This window comes from Mercenaria mercenaria, unplaced genomic scaffold, assembly GCF_021730395.1.
Source record: "Mercenaria mercenaria strain notata unplaced genomic scaffold, MADL_Memer_1 contig_1380, whole genome shotgun sequence".
Classification (NCBI taxonomy): domain Eukaryota; kingdom Metazoa; phylum Mollusca; class Bivalvia; order Venerida; family Veneridae; genus Mercenaria; species Mercenaria mercenaria.
The window spans coordinates 1-21,836 of record NW_026459357.1 but is presented as its reverse complement, the minus strand read 5'-3'; the positions used below and the strand labels follow the sequence as shown (position 1 = coordinate 21,836).

General features: G+C 32.0%; 1 protein-coding gene across 2 annotated transcripts; it reads left to right on the top strand.

Moving 5' to 3' along the window:
* The first annotated feature begins 701 nt into the window (after positions 1 to 701).
* Positions 702 to 12,903, top strand: LOC123541251 (uncharacterized). 2 transcript variants are annotated; one of them, XR_008368854.1, is made up of 6 exons: positions 702 to 899; positions 1,330 to 1,405; positions 3,226 to 3,367; positions 3,787 to 3,916; positions 11,956 to 12,102; positions 12,416 to 12,903. XR_008368854.1 is itself a non-coding variant. In XM_053532529.1 (5 exons), exons 3-5 carry the CDS (start codon positions 3,883 to 3,885, stop codon positions 12,637 to 12,639), a joined length of 405 nt encoding a protein of 134 aa, XP_053388504.1. In that variant the 5' UTR covers positions 980 to 1,405; positions 3,226 to 3,367; positions 3,787 to 3,882; the 3' UTR covers positions 12,640 to 12,903. The 2 variants fall into 2 exon arrangements, 1 of the variants encoding a protein (XP_053388504.1); XM_053532529.1 differs by lacking the exon at positions 702 to 899 and having other exon boundaries at positions 980 to 1,405.
* Positions 12,904 to 21,836: the final 8,933 nt, after the last annotated feature.

Sequence of the window (21,836 nt, the reverse complement as noted above, 5' to 3'; positions counted from 1 at the left end):
CAGATAAAATCCAATATTTCAAAATCTAAAATAAAGATGACTGTATATTTTATAAATAAAATCATAGGAAATTACAGAATAAATAACAATCTAGCATAACATTATCAGGTCAAATGATTTCAATGATGTTTGAGTGGTGAATTCTATGCAGCACAAGTGGAGAAATAATATTTTAACCCGCAGTATACAGAATTAAATAACACGATTTGTGCACATGGAGTGCAAAAATGTACACTTTTGAGCACAACGCAAACTGTTCTTTTTCGTATTTACCGAGACTTTATTCTCATCCATGACCTCGTTTTGCACTATATTTACCCTTGGTACCCTTGGTACAAACAAAATTTCATACAAACGTCTTTTTAGTAACATTTTCTTTATCATATTCCTCTAAAACAATGACCTGTTTTTTGTTGTTGTTTTTTTTGTGTGTGTGTGTGTGTGTGTGTGTGTGTGTGTGTGTGTGTTAGTGTGCGTGCGTGCGTGCCCTCATATTCCTACCGTTGTGGACACATTTGTATGATTTTGACCTTCGTTGTGGACACATTTTTCTTTGTGGTGTCCACAACGATCACACCTCCAGACAAGTCAGAGAGGGGTTATCTTCCCTTTAATACAGGAAGTGTCAACCAACGTTATGGACCAGTGAAACGCACACATTGACATGTGCATTAAACTTGTAAATTTTATGTTTCGCTCATACAGAGATCCGTGCGGTAACCTGACACCGCAGTGCAGCAATTATATCTACCGAGGCAGTCTGAAGGGCAATTTGCAGTAATTTCTGATAAAACAGGCGATAATATGTTTTATGAACCCCATCTGTCCCTAATTTATGTCAACAGAGAAAGTTAATTCAGTGCGGAATATTTCACATGCCGGTTAGGACAATGGCAAAGGTAATTTGTTTATTACTTCATAGCTTGTTACTTATAGTTTTTTAGTTTTTCTTACTCTAATTAATTTGAGAAATATGTATTTGATATGTGTTTAAAGAACTTTGTTAAACAATACAATGCTACCAATCTCTGATTTCAAAGTGTTTTAATAACATAACTGATCATCATGGAGAAAGATTTATATGCTATTGATCGTTAGTTTTTTAAATATTGCGGTCTTACGCGAATTCTACATATCGAATGAAGATAATTTATTTTACACGTGTAGTTGAACATTATTATTTCTATTCATATAATCGAGTTAAGTATCATTAATTAAAGCATGGCAAATAGTTATATGGCAAAACAATGTTATCAAGTTTTGATGTTATTTGATGTGCGTTTTTTCTTTACCGGTCAATGAATCAATATGTAATGATTTATTCTTCAGTGCTGACGGCTGTGATATAATAGTTAAAGACACGATTCCGACGCATTTTCAAATAGAGTTTAATTCTGAAAAGCAGGTACATTTTTTGCTCAGTTTTCAACAATATACAGATCTAGTGTTAAATTTGTTTTACTGTACTAGTACCAAGTTGTGACTATAACAGGCGCGCGCTTTAATTACTATTTTCTTGATGACACACTGCCTGTTATTAACAGATGATTGATTTTGTTATAAAGTTACCATTGTGGCATTCCCCATTACCTGCGTTAAGCAAAACTGACTATTGAAGGCCTATTTTATCTTCTTTTTTTAAAACAAAATAGGTGCAAAATCGTATTGTCATAAACATTAACTTACATAAAATGCCAGATCGAGCATTGCAATCTTTCCAATATTTAGCTGGAAAAAATAACAATTTTCAGGAATAGAAATTAGAAATTGCGCAGTCCCATGGTTATTTTTGTAATGTAGAAAGCAACATTTTTAACAGTCTCAAAAGTCTAATTTACCACGGTTCAGAGTTCAGATGCGTAGGAATTGAACCACGAGGGCGTTAGCCCGAGTGGTAAAATACTGAAGCATCTGAACTCTGAACCGTGGTAAATTAGACGATAAATCACAAGAAGGCATTGATTGTTTTCATTCTGACATGCTCATTGATATATTTTCATAAATATTATGCTGGACTTCATTTACGCGAGGAGTAATGTATCGGACGTCATGCGGCAATTTGACGTCATAATTGACGTCATAATGCTCTCTTACCGGTCCGCGCGTCAACCGTTGTTTATCGCAGAATATACAGAGCTTGATTTTCTTCTTTGTTTAACTGGAAATCAAATCGAGCCATGTTAGAATGTGTCTATAAAAGTTTGAGGAAGTAATATTTATACACATAATTTATGAAAATAGCCACGATGAAAATTGCCTAAATTAATGAAACAGTGCGAAATAAGGTTAACTTTAAGAATATACCATATTCAACAAAACTATTAGGTGTCTAATACCTTAAAAGAAAAAATGCTTATCAAAATAATGGTTTGTAATGACTTTTGGTATTATTCGTGAGTAAGTAATTTCATGATAAAGGATCTTTTTTTTAATTTATTTACCACACGATTTTGTTTTCATCTTAATTCTCAGAAAATTCAGCCTACGTAAGCTAGCTTTATTATTTATTTTATTTTTGTAATTGATTATGAATTAATAGCAAGTGGTACTTTGTTTCAATCATGATAATAAACATTTCAAAGTTAGGGGCACTAGATGAAATTACCCTGATCGGGAAAAAAACACTTTCCTCTTTTATTGATATATTTACATTCTGCTGATATGATTTTAAGGCTAAAATTTCATTAACGAAGGATTTAATCTAAAAACAGGTTTTAGTTTATTCTATTTTTCTTTCTGAACATCCTTTATAATTTACAAGGAAAATGGTCTTTAAGATGTCTTTTTATATGACATTTATTTGATAATGAATGCAGTGCAAATCTACATTTTTGTTTTTGTGAAAGGTGATACTACTGTTTAGCAGTAACCATTCTACTGCTACAGATAAACTAGACGGCAGCAAGCATCTGTCAGAGATAATTAGATAGCTTCTGTGCTTAATGACCATTTTATCGGTCTCTGGTCAGTAAATCAAATGGATCATTATGTATAACAATATCCAGCTTATCAAAACTACTAATTAAAAGACGTTGCAACAAAAAATCTACTGTGAAAACATTTTATAGTTTGATATAATATAAGAATCATTGATTACATCTTTCAGCCGCTATAAATTGCAGTAAAAAAAAGCAGGAATAGGAGTATTTCTTCACTACCTGCCTAAGTAAAACAATTTATTTTTAACGTATATGAAATACACTATGTTCACTTTTTATGTCTCAGGTCGAGGTGTTTTTGCGAAAAAATTGATCAGAAATGGAAAATTCCTAACGGAATACCTTGGCGTTTTATCCAAAGCTGACGACGTGATGGACAAAGATACAAACTACACATATTTCTTTGACTTTAATGGTGTCAAGTACTGGTATGTAAAACATTTCAACCTTTAAATGATACAAGCCTTTAAATTCAAGCTACAAAATTGGATATCAAACGCAAAGGCGGATCTGTGTCTGTTTTAGAATAAGGTAATCAAAGGCAAGACAGTACTGTGTAACATTTACATAAATGTGAATCGATTACGTCAAGAAAACTAATGTTAATGCTTTCTTTTTTTGTATAATGCAACTTTTAATCCATGAAAATACTCGTGTGAATAAAATTGCATTTTCAAAATTAAAAACATCCATTTGAAATCTGCATGATTATATTTGGTCTCATAAATGTATATCTAAGATAAATGTATTAACTTTAAGACTTTATCGCACTAGTTTGACACATTTGTCTGTTCAGTACGTTTTAATTTTTGTTATTATCATATTTTTGGTTGCATTGATGCCTCAGAGGAACCAAAACTGTATCAACCATCGTTAGGACGGCTAGTAAATCATGCAGACAAAAAACAACAGAGAAATTCAAGAATAACAGTCATTGGTGTGAATGGGGTTCCTCATCTTGTACTGTTTGCGACTAGGTTAGTTGTTGCTGTAATTTATTACACATGTTATGAATATGAAAACAGGAATTATCTAATCATTTGATTTTGCGCTCTTTATATAATTAAGATTCTCCATCAAAAGTATAGTTACTGTCAAGCAGCGATTCAATATCTGGCTAAGAGACAGTTTGAACGAATAACTAACGGTTATTTCAGAAAGAGAAAAAACATTCATATCAATAGATATGTAAAATATATCTAATTTGAATAATATTTAACAATAAAACATCATAAATAACATACATGATAAAAATTGTGGACATTTACTCTTCACTGTTTTTATTGTCGCACTGTGGACACCAAGTCAGTGAGCGATCAAATCTATCAGTCTGCATTGTGAACACCAAGATACTGCTCACTAAATCATTATATCTGCCTTGTGGACACCAAATAACATATATGTAATTATAGATGATTTAATGTTGATAAATATTAGTTTTTAACAAATGAAATTTAAATGATGTGTTATTTATTACGCGTGTTACTTCTGACATGTTTTGAAATACAGTAGGGGATTTAAATTAAACATTAACATGTTTATTCAGATTCTTCATAATTAATAATTATTACGTAAATGCAACATGACATATTTACAAATACGACAGTTACAAATTGTCAGTAAATGCATTTATGTAATTCCCATCAAAAGTATAGTCACAGTAAAGCAATTATTAAATATATGGTTAGGAGACTGTTTAACCGAGTTACTAAAAGTAAATGCCAGAAGCGAAAAAAAAACATAAATTTCAACAGATATGTTAAATTCTAATCTGAACAATATCAAGCAATTACATATCATAAATAAAATACATGATAAAAATTTTGAACATTACTCATCAGTGTTTTCTTGTCACACTGTGGACACCAAGTCAGTGAGCGTTCAACTCAATCAATCTGCATTGTTGACACCAAGTTACAACTTACAAAATCATTCTATCTGCCTTGTGGACACCAAATTACATATGTGATTGTAGATAATTTAATGTTAATATCGATTATTTTTTACCAAATGGAATATAAATGACGTGTGATTTATTACGCGTGTTACTTCGGACATGTTTTGAATATGGAAACATTAATAAGCTAAGCAGTTGATCTTGTAGTCATTGTGTAATTAAGACTCTCCACACTAAATGCAGTCGGGGGTTTAAATTAAACATTTACATGTTTATTCAGATTCTTTATATTACGTAAGTACAGCCTGACGTATTCACAAACACGACTGTTACAATTTTTAGTAAATGCATTGTGTAATTCCCATTAAAAGTATAGTTATTGTCAAACAGCGTATCAATGTACTGTTTAGAGACAGTTTAAACGAATAACTAACATACATTGCAGAAAGATAAAACAAACATAAATGTCAACATAACTGTAAAATTGTAATTTGAACAATATCAAACAATAAAACATCATAGACAAGACAAGACAAGACAATTTTATTGCAACTCATTTAGGCTTAAAAGCCCATCATGACATAAATGTTACATAATACAAGACATACAGCAAACAGTGGTGTACATCACGATATAAAAGTTACTATAAAGAGTTATATAACATGTAGACGAACGACAGAAAAGAAAAAGTCACAACCATAAAACACACAAACAAAACAAAAGCGGAGAAGGCCATCTTTGACAAGTTTACAAGAGTTGTACAACTTGACATAGATCTATTTAAATCAACAAACAGAAGCAAAATTAATGCTTAGATAAGTAGTTTCAAAACAGAAGCAATTAACCAAATAGATACTATATATATGGGCCGTTTAACAATACATTTAAATACAACATATATAGAACAATCAGTTCAATCACAGCCTTGTCGAAACGAAATACAAGACCTGAGAAAACACACACATTTAACTACAACCATAATATAAAACATATTAATATAGAGTATTACAGAGTAGACTGTCTAAGTTTAAATGCATTAAATATAAATATTCCTAAATTTTGTATTATTTTCTTATTTTCGGAGTTCAAAAGTTCTATAAATTTAAACATATTTGGTCTAATCCAGTATTTTCTTGGTATATATTGTTTTCTTAAATCATTATACAAATCACATTCTATTATAAAATGGTATTCATCTTCTAATTTTTGACAAATAATACATTTCCTTTCATCTAATGGAGTGCTAACTGGTCTTACCCATCTTCCAGCTTCTACTTGTAATTTATGAGAAGATACCCTTAAACGTGTAACAGATATACAAAATTTATTTACATTAAAATATTCAAGATACGGCTGAAATCTAAAAATTGAAATTCTCTTATACAATAAAGCTCTAGAAGAATTATTTATTCTTGAATTCCAATTTTGTATAAATTGATCATTTAATCTTTGTTTAACCATATATAAAAACATATCGACATTACCTACACCTTGATATATCCAAGCATCTACAAAACCCAGCGAACAAAGTAAATCTTTAAGAAAAGAGCACCAGTTATGTCTACCATGATTTTCAAAGTCGTTTTTCAACAATGTGTATGTAATAAAAACATATTTATTATGACCAAGTTGTAATATTTTTAACCAATATTTTACTATATTATACATGTGAATTGTTCTGTAAGATACTCGACCCAATTCGCCATATATGAAGTCATTCTGAGTTACCTTTTTAACTCCTAAAAGTTTCTTGCAAAATTGCATGTGCACCCTCTCGACGGATAAATCATTTACAAAACCCCAAACTTCGCTGCAATAGTTTAAAATAGGTGACACAAGCTTATCAAATAATTCCAATTTATGTTTTGGTGATATATAAGTAAACTTATACAAATATTTATTTAATTTGAATATTGCTTTTTGTGCTTGGCCTGCTAAAGTATTTTGGGCTGAACTCAGTGACCCTCCACAAGTAAATACTATACCTAAGTAACAAAATTTATTGACAATTTCAATCCTAAAACCATCATATAGAAATTCTATGTTTCTTGGAATACTACCTCCTTTTTTAAAAATCATTACTTTTGTTTTTGTAACATTTACCTTAAGTTTCCAAAGCATGCAATAATTATGTAGCAGATTAATATTATTTTGTAATTCTTCAGCAGAATTGCAAATATAACTATATCGTCTGCATACAACAATAAAAATACTTTAAACATATTAACATCTATTCCAGCTGCATCACTATTGATAAATACATCTTCCAAATCATTGATAAATATTGTGAATAAAAAGGGAGATAAACACTCCCCCTGTCTGACCCCTAACATACAAGAGTACTCTTCGCTTAAGGTATTACAATATTTAACTCTAGACTTAACTGATTCATAAATTGATTTTACAATATCTAAAATGTTACCTCGCAGTCCTAATTTTATTAATTTATACCATAGATTATCTCTTACCACATAATCAAAAGCCTTCGTGTAATCAACAAATAAAGTATACAGTTGCTTCCCTTGATTCAAAAAATGCGATATTAAACCATTTAATACAAATACATTGTCAACAGTACTCATTTTTGACCTGAACCCCGCTTGGGCCTCAACATATACACTGTAATTCTCAGCCCATGATTTTAACCTATTATTTATTATACGGGTGAATAGTTTACCTATACAGCTTAATAAAGTAATGCCACGATAATTTTCAACATTATTTATGCTTCCTTTTTTGTGTAACGGAATAACGTAACCTTCTGACCATCGCTCAGGAAAATAACCTATTTCAAATATTTTATTGAACAAAGAAAACAAAACAGGCACTATAGTATGTTTACCGTTCATAAAAAATTCATTAATAAGTAGATCAGGACCGGCAGATCTGTTATTTTTCAATTCTTTAATCGCAGTATTTATCTCATCTATGCTTATTTGACAATTTAATTCTTGAAACATTATTTTAAATTCTTCGTGTTCATAACGGTTAACAAAATTCAAAATGTCTTCATCCGGAATGAAAAATCTGTCTTGCGGGTTATTTACCGCTTTAAAATACAGTTCAAAAGTAGATAAGGGAATATTTGATTGTTTAACACCACTGGATTCCTTTAACATATTCCAGTATAGACGAGCATTTTTATATCTGGCTTTCAATAGCTCACTAGTTTTTTCTTTATCAAAATTATATCTACATTTTCTTAACAAAGATTTATAATCAGATCTTGCATTCACCATATATATTCTGTTTGCATCATTTGGGCAATTCCTGTATTTATTCAGGCACTTATAAAATATTTGCTGCTTTTCATAACATTCCTCGTCATACCATGGCTGATTGAAATCACAGTTATGTACGCTAGACTCATTATCTATTTTTATTTTCTTCATAAAAGGGGAGGCAACATTACTAAAAATAATTTCTAATTTCTGTATACAATTATCAATGTCACAACTTGAACTACTTGACAAAATATCATTAGATAATATGTTGAAGGATTCTGTATTCTCATCATTCGACAATAATTCAATGTACTGATCTTTTAACTCAGATTTCCATACATATTTATAACTTGGACACATAAATTCATGTTGCGTATCGCTATTTCTGCATTCATCCTCTTCCATTCTTTTGAATGAAAAAGTGACAGTCAAGAGGCAGTGATCCGAAACTATATTTGGGCAGTCGACCGAAAAATTTTGTATATTCTCAAACATACTAGATTTACATAACAAGTAGTCAACAACGCTACAACCTCTGTTATTAACAAAAGTATATTTCCCCAGATTTACATCATCACCTTTTCGGCCATTTATAATTCTATAACCTGTTTGTTTGCAAAAATCAAGCAATAATCTTCCATTATTGTTAACATGTCCATGGTCCTGTGAGAATCGTTTTAAAGTAAAATCTGCGGTATAATCATCTGGTAAAATATCATTATTACCAACATTTAATGTATCATCTGTTACAAAATCTGGAAGTGTAGAAGTGCGGGCATTGAAATCGCCAAAAAGTGAATAGTAACAATTATCGTTTGAAATATTTTCAACATGTATTACCGAGTCAATCAACCGATCAAATGTATTATCCTCTACAATAGTCTGTCTACTACTATTATCTGGGATAACATAACAAAGTCCAATGAAAACATCTCTATCCAACGATAACTTATTTCCTGAAATCTTAACCCAAATAATGTCATCATGAGAAGTAAATATCAATGTATCATCTGACACTAAATTATTTTTAACGTATATAATTACACCACCTGAATTACGTGTCGCAGTGCTTTTAATATCAGATCTGTGCAAAACAAAATGTTCAAAACCATCAACCTGTAAATTTGAATACACATCTGTCCATGTTTCAGTAAATAATATAATATCATTTCTTTTAAAAACATCTTTTAAAAACACTGAATTCAGTTTATTTGTTCGTTTGCTTTGCAGGCCATTAATGTTCATGTAAGCACAACGAATAAGGACCTCCCCCGCACTGTACTATCTATCATCTCGACTACTATCCTGGTTTTCCCTGTTTCTATTTATAGAAGCTGGGGAAAACCTGTTCCTGTTCAAAGATACGCTTCGCCTATACGGACTATATGATTGTTTACGCCTAGTGCGATTCCTTGCACGTGAAACATGTGTAGCCTTAGTGCTTTCACTGTCAACAATTTTCGGGATTGTTTCATCGTTTGTTGATTGTGGAGATTTCTGTGCACTTAAATATGTTTTTGGGATACATTCCTGTGTTTTTGATCTAGGATCGTGGATGAATCTCTCATTAAAGTAAGTGTTTCTCCAAATGTTGTTGACCTAGAAAAATCACCCTGTTCACTCTGTGATCCTATGTTTGCTGTTACACTATGACAAGGTAAAATATCTTGTCTACATTCTATTTCTTGTGGCACACTTTGACTGGGGGCATAATCTGTTCACTATTATTGCATATCATGGGCGGAGGTATTAATTCTGGATTGTCATTCACTGAACTGGTCAACGTGTTGGTTACGGATGACTGAATGTTTAAACCATTTATTTCACCTGTATTCAGCAGATTAGTGAATGTAAGCTGTTGATCTGACTGTTCTGATTGGGCTGGTGCGTAGCCGGTATGGAAAAAACCTGGCGGGGCCTGACTTGTCTCACACTTTGAGCAAGTTCAATATTATTTTGCGACTGCATGTTATTTGTTGGAAACACGTACTCCTTTTGCTGTATGGATTCAGGTACATATTGCCGAGCTTGACTGTTGCCACTATGTTCACTTATGAGTTCAACGTGAGAAAGTCTGTCATAGTTCACATAATGGTTCCACTGAGGAAATTCATCGTGAATGATTCTACCATCTGCAATTATCTTAGCCGGGTACACTATTGACACCTTCGATTTTTGGTTTCTTGATCGATACTCCTTAAATATTGGCCAAAGACGATATCTTGCAGCCTGGATTTCCTTTGGGAGATCATAGTCAATAGAATAGCCAGGAAAGTCTTTTAACATGTATACTCTGCTCATGATATACTCTACATCACCGTAGTCTCTAAAGTTAACAATAATGGGTCTCTTATTAAAATTCTTACCCATTCTTTTTGCTCCCAATCGGTGTGCTCTGGCTATGTAAATATCACGTGTGTCTAAATCCAGTTTCGATTCCAAAAATTCACTGATCACAGTAAAGCACCGTTCATTTCTACCTTCAACTATGCCTCTGAATATCAAGTTATTCCTCCTGGAGCGCGCCTCCAAATCTATGGACTTGTACGCCAGCGCGCGAGTGAACTCCGTATGTGCGTTTGTAACTTTTACAACCTGTCCAATTTTGTGATTCATATTGCTCAACGAATTTTGAAATTTCGCTAAATTTGTGCTACATGTCACTTGCTCGGTTCTTAGAAACCTCATTTCATCAAATAAATGAGTTAGTTTATCGTCTATAGAACTCGCAATGAAATCTTGTCGAGTAAATCCAGCATTTGTAATTCCCTCCATTTCCCGCGCACTCAAACAATGAAAACGATTTTGCACAGGTATTTGAAAGTCAGCCGCTACATCCATAATTCACTTAAAAATCCCAAATTTTTGTACATTTTTAAGCTAAGTACTCCTAAATACTTCCCCGACATAAAAGTCTAACCGATCCTTCAATATTTACTCAATAAATAAATATAATCTGAGAGCGATTTTTCAGATGTCACCACTGTCCGCCATCTTGTTTTATTTTTGATCATATTTGATAAAACACATGATAAAAATAGAGAACATTTACTCCTCCCTGTTTTCATTAAGTCGCACTGTGGACACCAAGTCAGTGAGCGTTCAACTATTATCAATCTGCACTGTGGACACCAAGTTACAGCTCATTTAATCATTCTATCAGCCTTGTGGACACCAAATTTAAAATGTAATTGTAGATTATATAATGTTAATACCGATTTTTTTTAACAATCGGAATCTAACTGATGTGTAACTGGTTACACATGTTATTTCTAACATGTTTTGATTATGAAAACAGGAATAATCTAAGCAGTTGATCTTGTAGTCATTATGTAATTAAGATTCTCCACACTAAATGCAGTCGGGGGGTTAATAAAACATTAACATGTTTATTCAGATTCTTGATATTACATAAGTACGACCTAACATATTTACAGATACGACAGTTACAATTATAAGTAAATGTATAGTTGTAATTTCCATTAAAAGTATAGTTACAGTCAAATAGCGCATCAATGTAATGTTTAGAGACTGTTTAAACGAATTGCTAACAGTCATTGCAGAAAGAGAAAACAAACATAAATTTCAACAGATATGTAAAATAAATATAATTTGAACAATATCAAACAATAAAATATCATAAATAACATGATAAAAAATGTGAACAATTCCTCTCACTGTTTTCATTAAGTCGCACTGTGGACACCAAGTCAGTGAGCGTTCAACTCTATCAATATATCTTTCGCCTAAAAGAACTTCCATTTCAATCTTCACTGTTCCAGAAGTAATTTCTTTTAAATAACATTTGTAGGACAATTAAAAACAAAAAAAAGCATGTTTCTTTTTTCAATCATTACCGGGTATTTCACTTTGTTTTGGTCTAATGCACATTCAGATTTGACTTGTAATGAAAACTGCGACGATGAGCCAGTTCAGCCTCCTGTAGAACGCAGAGCGTGTGAATACCAAAGGAAGGTCTGTAGTTCGATTGGTCATGAGAACAACAACAGTGGTGTAACATCGGCTTCCAAACGCAAAGCAGGTATTGTGTTAACACAATCACTGCATGATTTTTTTTTTGCAGTCAATAATAGGTTTCATTCAAATAAATTAGACATTGATGTAAAGGCTTAACAACTTTATATTTCTTCTTTACCACTTGTACTTTCTAAACCTTAAATGTAATTAGAACCCTTTGTTGAATATGATAAATTTAATTCATTTTAATTTCAAAGTTTTGTTTATTTATTTTTTCTTTATTCTTTTTTCTTTCTTTTTATCCTTCATGATTCTTTGTACTATGATTTTATGTGTTTTTTACAAAGTAACTGAAACATTTTTCCTGTATATATTAGAATACCCAGCACAAACAGGCAAAAAGATTAAGGTCGTTCCTTGGACAGAGGAGCAGTTAGCGGCCATGCGAAGGTCATTCGCCAAAAATCTCCGCTGCTTAAGAGTTTCTAACAAGGAGGAATGCGAACGAGCAAGGAAAAATGAGAGCCTGTTGCTTTTTCATGACTGGAAGAACATCAAATTCCGTGTCCATCATGAAATACAAAGATTAAAGAAAAAATGAAGTCAGTCTGAAAAAAAAAGTTAACAGAAAAAGAAATATCCGTTAAACTTGCAATGAAATCTAACAGACATACATTTTCAAAATGTAAAAATGTTTATGTGTGGTTTTTTTTTACATAAAGTCCTCAGACACTCGTTCATGTACATTATTGTTTTTGCTGGATGTTCATGTTAAGAGGTCATGAAATATCGACAAATTACTATTACGGGTTCGTGCATGACAAAAATAATAAATTGACTGAAATAAAAGTATTGTTGTTCTTCAGTTGAGGTTGTCGTTCTAAATGAAAGCTAAAGATTTATCCATTCGTCTAAGTTATACCTCCCAAACAATTCATTCTTGCAGAATTTGTACAGAACTTTTGTTTAAGTATTAGTCCATTATCATTCATTTACATTTATTTACGATAAATACGTGTTCGCGGTCCGAATACATCTAGTCATCCTTTGCACTGTGTTTCATATTGAACTTTCAATTTTTCCAATAATCGGTATTATCGGTTTTTTTGACACATTAAATGAAGAAGGATAATTTCGCTTTATTCGCTATATCTTTTAAATGGTTTAAAATAACGAATTTGCTTCGGTGGCATTCGCTGATTTAATTTTTCATCTAAATGATGATATAATTTTAAATGTTGTAAGTTTACGCTTTCGCTTACCCTTTGGACTTTTAATCGTACTACCCTTGGTTTCCATTGATGTCGATTGTAAATGTCTATTTTTTGCCAAAATTTAGGGTAAAAAAAACAAAGACAAATATCAAACAGGGAATGCCACGCACCAAAAACGCAGCCTCCTAAGTTTTGTTTATATATTGTACAAAGTAGGAAAAACGGAGAAAATAATCGTTTTTGCTTCGGCGATGTTCTACAGAAAAATTATCGCTCGACTCAACTGTGTAAAAGTAATTTTAAAAAATATTTGATTTAACTTACCCTTTGAGTGTTTTATAACATCACTATTACTTTTAAAATGAAGACTCGGGCCGACTCGGAATTTTCCGGATGTTTCCGAATGCGAGTATACAGGTAGTTTCCAGTTACGGTAAATGTTAAGTCTTTCCCCAGCCAGCTTTTTAATATTTTAAAGACTCACTCAGTCTTATACCTTTTTCCCCCGAAAAAATATCTTATAACCGGGGAATAGAATATTATGCAGTGAAATGCAAGTCAACTACGGTCAGTGACCTACATATGAGACAGTTCAAAAAGAGACTCTTTGGGAAAAGACATAACTTTCGTTTTCAGATACAAAACTCGGAAATGCCAGAATCAAATACATTATATTTGACGGTGATCTAGTGGTAAAGTTATCGGCCGCTCAGTCAGGAGAACAAGTGTTCGGGCCCCACTTGGATCATGGCCACGTCTTATCATATGATATTAGTACTTGGATTGTTTTCAAGGGAACGAGCTCGAGAGCAATTTAAATAAGTGTCAAACTTTCATCACAGTCGAGCTAAAATAAATTAATATAAACTAAGTACATTATATGTCCTTTCTAATTGATTTAACAAATGCTAATTAATAATTTGGTGCTTGGGAGGAGACTTGTAATCAAAATTCATTGGAAATGTCCCATCAAAATGTCTGTTTCACAGGCACCATGACGTTATTAATGAGGGTAGAAATAAATATATGAAAACAAAGAGTAAATGACTTACCAGATCCTAGTTTAAGGGAACGGTTATATCCTCACATACCACCCCGTTTTATCACCAGATACGAACAATATGATAAAAACTAGATAAATATTCACTTTTGAACTTTATACCTGGGATAAGATGAAGTTGATGTTAGTACATCAACATCAAGTGCGTAGCCGGTGTATGGGGAAATGATTGTCATTTCTTTATATCTTTACAATGTGTTTATATATGTCATACTTTCTACTCGTTTGTAACCTATTGATGTGTATATCCAATAAACAAAACGTATTGCAACTTAACGTGGGTTTTTCATTTCTATTTTCAAAATAAAACTGTATTTATTTCTTATACATAGCAATGGTAATTTGAATTATTTCAAACAGATGTCTCGTTCCGCTTTATTAGGCCCAGAAAGAAATGGACAAATTACACAGTGTTGCATTTCCTTTTTAGTTAAATATCCTCAGTTAGTTCCCGAGTTTATTATACTTAACAAAGTTATAAATTAAAACAACCATTTGACTTGACTGTGGATTAAGCCATTCTATTTCCATACTGGTCAATATATAAAAATGAGAAAAGTTGTTAACATGCGTACACAGTTGTATTTTCTTTATAAGTTTATTGCATAATAACATAGTATGTTTCAGTATGCTATGATGATAAATGAAACTGAAGTTATTTTTATGGTTATTATATACGTACATTGTTATAGTTTGTGTTGATGTGAAAATGTATATTGCTAAATAAATTTGAAATATTACAATGTTGCCTTACACACTTATGATATGTGATAAAATGTTTTTTCACGGATAAAAAGACCTTTAAGTACTACCTGGAACGACTACATACATTTCTGGTACTACCAACTAAATATGTAAATAAAGACGCAAGGGAAAGATATGATATGCACTTTAAGTACTTATTTTCTTTATTATTTGACTTTGAATTTTATTATATCTCAAACTTCACTCTTCCTTCGCTGATGTCACAAAATCCCTATACAAGTGTCTTTAACTATATAATATCAAAATAATGATAATTATCATTATCATTCCACATTCACTGAAGAAAAATTAATTTCTTTCAACTCCACTGCACACATCTTCATGGTCTAGTTGGGGTCCTTGCTGTGCTAATTGCCCTCTAATCAGTTACTGTTACATTATCGCTGATAAGCAGCAGATAAGATGGGAGTTGTATATTGGATTTGGTATAGTAGTGAATCTAGGCCTTTAACAGTGATAGAAATTTTTAATTAAAGGCCTAGATCTTGGCAGTGGGCCAAGGGATTTCTATCTTCACCAGCACAGTTTGGGGCTAATGACTATCACAGTATGGTTCCAATAAACAAGGATCATTGTTTATTGGAGGTCAGTCTACCTTACATATATATCAATTAGTGAGAAGGGGAAACATAAATATTGATAACTTTTAAAGTTATACCAATTTGTTGGCATTTTTATGTAAAGAAAAATATCTGTTGGTCAAACACAATAATGAAATAATAAGAAACTTTATTTTAGGAAAAAAGCAGAAACCGAATGTGCATTTCAGTGTTACAAAATAAAGCATGAAAAAAGTACACTTTTGGCAACTTACTGAAGTTGAAAATTCAGTATAGATGGAACACAATAATTTGATTTTATCCAGTATATTATATTCAAATAATGGTGATTGCATAAATACGAGAAAACCATTTTCCTATTCTTTTTGTAAATATTCTAAATAAATATAAGGATCACCTTCATCAATATGAATTTCATAATAATTATGATATTGGCAAATAGTGTTTGTCAACACAAATTTTAGAAATCATTGAGTTTTCACTATAACTGTGTTTTATTATCATTATTATTTGTAATAATATTACTATATCTTTTATTATTTTATTTGTAATGTTATATTATTATTGTTATCTATATAATATCAAAATAATAGTAATTATTATTATTACCGGTATTCCACATTGAAGGAAAATTAATTTCTTTCAACTCCACTGCACACATCTTCATAGTCTAGTCGGGGACCCTGCTGAGCTAATTGCCCTTTAATCAGTTACTGTTACATAATCGCTGATAAGCAGCAGATAAGATGGGAGTTGTTCATTGGATTGTGGGGGACACTTATATAGTAGTGGGTCTAGGCCTTTAACTACTATTGTGTTGAATGATCCCATAGTCCTTAACCTTTACCTGTATCAAAAAGTATGCACACTCGCACATGTGAAGCCATATGACCATGTGGACACCTACCATATAAGGCTGGTGTCCTCAACGACTAATTGGTGTCCATATTGTGGGTTACCCCTTCTTCATTTATATTGGCTATTTTCAGTAAATCATCGAATGAGTAGTCTCAATAATAAGATAGAGTAAGAAAATTATCAATTCTGTTTGAATAATACCATTAGAAAGTAAAGTGTCCACAATGAAGGTTAAAATTGCAGTGTCCACATGATAGGCAATATGAGTACGCGCGTGTACGTGTGTGTGCGCGTGTGTGTGTTTCTTTTAAAACCAAAAATCAAGTTTTCTTTTCACTTTGCATTGTGTATAGCATTATTTGGAACATATTCATCTGCAAAAATGATATGTTGATATGAGATAGCAACAAACAACTAGTGTTATGAATAAATTTACGTAGTTTTGTTAGTCCTTGATATGTATTCTTTCCAGTTGCTAAATCATAAGACTATTTCAGTGATCGCTCACTGATGGTAGGTACAGGTTGATATATCCGGCTCATGGGTAATAACTGTTTAGATGGCGCTGCAATAACAATAACATAACAATTACCCGAGCGCCGGATATCTCCATCCATACCTACAAATACTGATCAAATCCTTTCATTGTATACAATATTCAAATGGAGTGTATGAATTGTTGGCTCAAAAAAGAGTCCGTCACATAGTATTTCTCATCTTTGATAATGACAGTTTGTATGTTGAAAGCAAGGAAATTCTTGACCATGCACAGATATTTTACATGCTAATGTAACAAAAAGTTAATGAGCTGCGCCATACTTTATAGCCATATAGTAACAGTTATCATATATTGTATGTTTCAAACTTAGTATCAAACGGAATGTTTCAGACTAGACTGAAATTCGGTGATTTTACATGACACTCCCAACAGAAATTTTACCATGGATCACAATTTCTTTCTTCTTTGTAAGAAAGGTTTAATTGCACTATGCATTGTTTAAAGGTTGTAAAAATGAACCAAATGTAACTATACCGATAACAAAGATGATATTGCAACGAAAACACCATCGAGAACGCCAAAAGTATAGCTATATTGTTACAGTTATCATATATTACGATTTTCTCCATACTTTCAAGATCGAGAAAAGACAAGCTAGCTTTTTTTGTTTCGCACTTTTGTGTTTGCTCTGCTTGATTATGTGCACGTCCACTGGCAGTCCATCCGTTAGCATCACAATGAACAAAGTCATTGCTCAAAGAGACAGTTGCAATTTTTGGAGACATTCCCTACTTGATATTCACCCTTGTTATTTTCACTGATAGATTCCGACAAAAGTATACTGTTAAGCGAAAAAGAAAACGCAAATACGAGAAAAAATATTAGACTTGCAAAGTCAGTAAAATGATATTGAACTCTCTAAGATTATTTGTGTGAGGTTGACATTTTATGAGGAATAAGCCTCGGCAAGTAAGAAAAAGAACGGCATCCACTTGATTTCGTTGGGTAGTGACCCACTAGAAAGTGCGCTGCTTTAGGTTGACGGTCGATTATTCTGACCGGAATAAGTCTACAAAATATGCATAGGTTGTCTAAAGAAGCGCTGAGACCTTTAAATATGAAGCGTTTTAATCAATACTTGATCAAGACTAGCATTGTATATGATGCGATAATCTAAAATAGTTACAAAAGTCTGCTTCTTCAGAAGTATTTGAATAAACGGTACAAGTCTCAGCTAGATGAACATACATGCTATGAAATAGATACATCTGCGTCCCAAGTGGACCTATCACTTTTATTTCAGTAGCTCAGTAAATAACGGATGGAAATTCCTTTACATCATACTTATAAGACCCAACGTTTGGGACTTCTTCAACTTTTTCTCCACTTGTTCTGCGTTAACTTCACCACTCAAACAAAGTTGGAACCATTTCTTCTTAGAAAGATATGGCCAATGTGAACAAACATAAAGTCGAACTTTATGAATAGGCATTTGATCACATGCACTATGAATGCACTAATTGGGCTTCTGACACTACACTATTTTGTGTAAATCGATAATACAAAATTATGTTATTTTGATTCAAGCCCTGAAAATTATGACCAAAAAATCACAACAAATGTCATTGGACCTGAGCTGATGAGAAACCTTTAATTTTATATTTTTTTCTCTTTTTTTCTCTTTCTGTCTTTTTTTTTTTTTTTTTTTTTTTTTTGAATAATTATTAGTTTCGCTGGATGCGGTCATACTCAAAACTTGTTTTTTTACCGTTATTCTAGGTCAATTTTGTTTCGATGTTTTCTGTAAAATGCCTCTCCCAATTTAAAATGACAGGGCAACCTAAGTAATCGCTGTCATGACTGATACATGTGTATTGTTCAATATATTACTAATAAATGATAAGGATTTCAATGGCAGTTACTTTATTATTTGCAGCGTCTTATCTTCAATCGGCTAAATTAACAAAGACAGTTTACTAGATATTCATATATGCAAGTGAACTAGTAGACTAAGTCGAACTAATCCGACGTATACAGTTTGTTTTATATTGTGACGGTCAAACTGTAACGTCGGACCAAAATATGCCAAAAACCGAGTGGAAATTGAGTTTTATGAAGTTTGCATTTAACACCAAATTTTCACATTTTTCTGCACTCTACTTGTTATACATAATAAATACAGACGAATACCTGATAATCTTGCTTGTTTCTATAAGTAAATCGGTAAAAAATATGTTAGTTTCAAAACGAAACACGTTAGCTGAAATCCTATGTAAACAACCGCCCAACTGTGGTGAATATGTACCGCGTCAAATCGCTCTACCGGTGAACCGGTCAATTTCGTCTCCCGTTTTTTTTCGTAATGCACCTCTTACATGTTTTGAATTTGTTGAACGTTAGTGAGTATTGTAAAATCATTTTTTCTCCATGTTTTTTTTTTTTTTGTCTGTTACAATGAAATTAATAGAAATCTTCTAAATTCACAAATGTATTATCGTTCCAAACAACAAAATGTAAAAGAAAAGTCAAAGGATCCATGCATTAAATTTGACATTATGTTTTGCTTTGTTTTGTTTTTCTTTAATAAATGTTTTATTTGCAGGGTTTATGACTGAATTTAACCACATACAAACGTATAATAAAAATAATTGATTTTTGAAACGAAAATAAAGTACGTTCGCGCAAAATGGTCTTATGCGAGATTGAAATTCGGTGAGCGCCAGGAAATTTCCATAACCGTAATGCACCCGTTTTTTTAAGTAAGTGGTATTTTTGTTGGCTTTATGATAAAATCCATTCGTATATAACATGAATAATTGAAATACAAAAGAAAAATGAAATATATGCACACAAAACTTTTTTATAACACATTGAAAATCGGCGAGCCTAAGGCCGGGCAATATGAACTCAAATTACCTAAACTTCTCTTATATAAACAACTGTTTTAATTATTTTTTGGAAGATCTATAACCCTGTTCAATCAGAAAAAAATAACTGAGAGAAATTTATTAAAAGTTATTTCTGTATACGAGATTTACGGAAATGGTGTTCGCGATATAAGAGTAGATATCTCCAAGAAATAAATGTTTATTTCTGATCATCATCTTGACTACTCGGGTTTACTTTGAAAGATTTTTTAATACCCGTCACATGCTTTTTTAGTTAAATAATGTATTGATACCGGTTACAAGACCGATTCCAAATCGGCAAATTCTTTGGAAAGTTCGAAGCATAGATTTTTTTATTTATTCTAAATAATTTTTATTACGTTTTGAATATTAGATAATTGTAATTAATCGTCTGTCACAATCAAATAGATTACCAATAATTGCAACAGGGGTGCAAATTGATATATAAAGTCTTTTTAAGCTGAATTTGTTTGCAAATTAATTGACATCTCGTTTGCAATAAGTTTTACTTCAGTAAATGCCCTTAGTTTCAAGTTTATTATTAAATTCTCAGTATGTACAAAGCATAGATTCTTCGGACAGCAAAATAATTATTTTTTTTAATTAATAATGAAAAAACGACTTCTAACAACGCATTGTTGGCGAAATATTAAATGTCGCAAGTTTTCTTTAAATATAGTCACTATGCCGATTTACAAAAGATACGCATATTACGCGAAATATATAATTTGTAATTCATTATATTTATAAGAAATATAACCACGCATAGTTATTTGATTTTTTTATCTGAAGAAAAAAACTAAAATATGCATAAGTACAAAAGAAAGGAGCTCGTTTGTTAAGGTCCGTTAGTTAGTACATTAGTAACATGTGTCACCATCATACATTATACAGTCAACAATATAAAATCAAGTTGATTAGAGACATACATTGATAACACTTTCAAGTTATCAAAGGAAATACGGTAGATCTAATGAAATTTCCCGCGCGCTTGCCGAATTTCAATCTCGTATAAAATATTTTTGCGCTAACGTTTTTTTTTATATTCTTCTCGTAAGTAAATTATTTATGAAAGTATTTTATTGAATTCTCTAAAAAAATCAAAACTAACTTAGTTAAAAAATAAAGGTGTAATACGGTGAAACGTGTGATCCCTTCTCAAGTCTGAAACCATGTATGTTACTTCTTCCCAGGACGACACGGCTGTAAGCTCCTCCGGTTTTGAGCATTTCAATAAATACGCACATGTCGTCCCTACTTAACTGGTCTTAATATTTGCCTACGCAAGAAGTTTAGTAAAATATTTTACTGACAGTGACATGAAAACAATCACGGGATCTGAAAATTGTTTGAGAGGGCCGTTCTGGAAAAAATATGTACAGTAACTTTAAATACACACCGTGAGGTTTGCACACGTAGACAAAGTGACTTTTTATATTCTCTAGGCTGTTTTTATGTATATATATATTTTTCTGTATGTTGTTCATACGCTTTAAATAATAAACAACACAGTATACATCATATTTCGTGTTCATTTCTTTTAAATTCATAATGACGTAAAAAAACGAGAATTCAGCGTACAGGTTTCCACAGATTCTCCAATACTTGAAATGTAAATGCTGTAAGGTGCGCGTTTTCTGATTGGTCGATAAGGATCAAAACAACGCATCATAAAATATCATGGCTGAAAAACAAGGTCAATATTGTGGGATAGCTGTGGATTTATGGCCGGTATAAAGTAATGCTGTGTATTTCAAGAATATCATTGGTGCAGATCGCGAGAAAAAGGGTCTTTCTTCGTGGACATGGTATATATTTCATAGTGTTTAACAATTTCCATTCATGTATTTGAGATGCGAGCAAATATTGCTCGCAGCAGATCCCAGGTTTTTGACATACTTTGGCTTGTCGCGATGCTGCAAAAGTCAGAAAT

Excerpts from the sequence above, each read along its gene's own strand:
- LOC123541251 (XM_053532529.1), top strand. The coding sequence starts at position 3,883 with ATGGGGTTCCTCATCTTGTACTGTTTGCGACTAG. Across the intron at positions 3,917-11,955 it reads CTTGTACTGTTTGCGACTAG|ATTTGACTTGTAATGAAAAC; the intron begins GTTAGTTGTTGC and ends ATGCACATTCAG. Across the intron at positions 12,103-12,415 it reads GGCTTCCAAACGCAAAGCAG|AATACCCAGCACAAACAGGC; the intron begins GTATTGTGTTAA and ends TGTATATATTAG.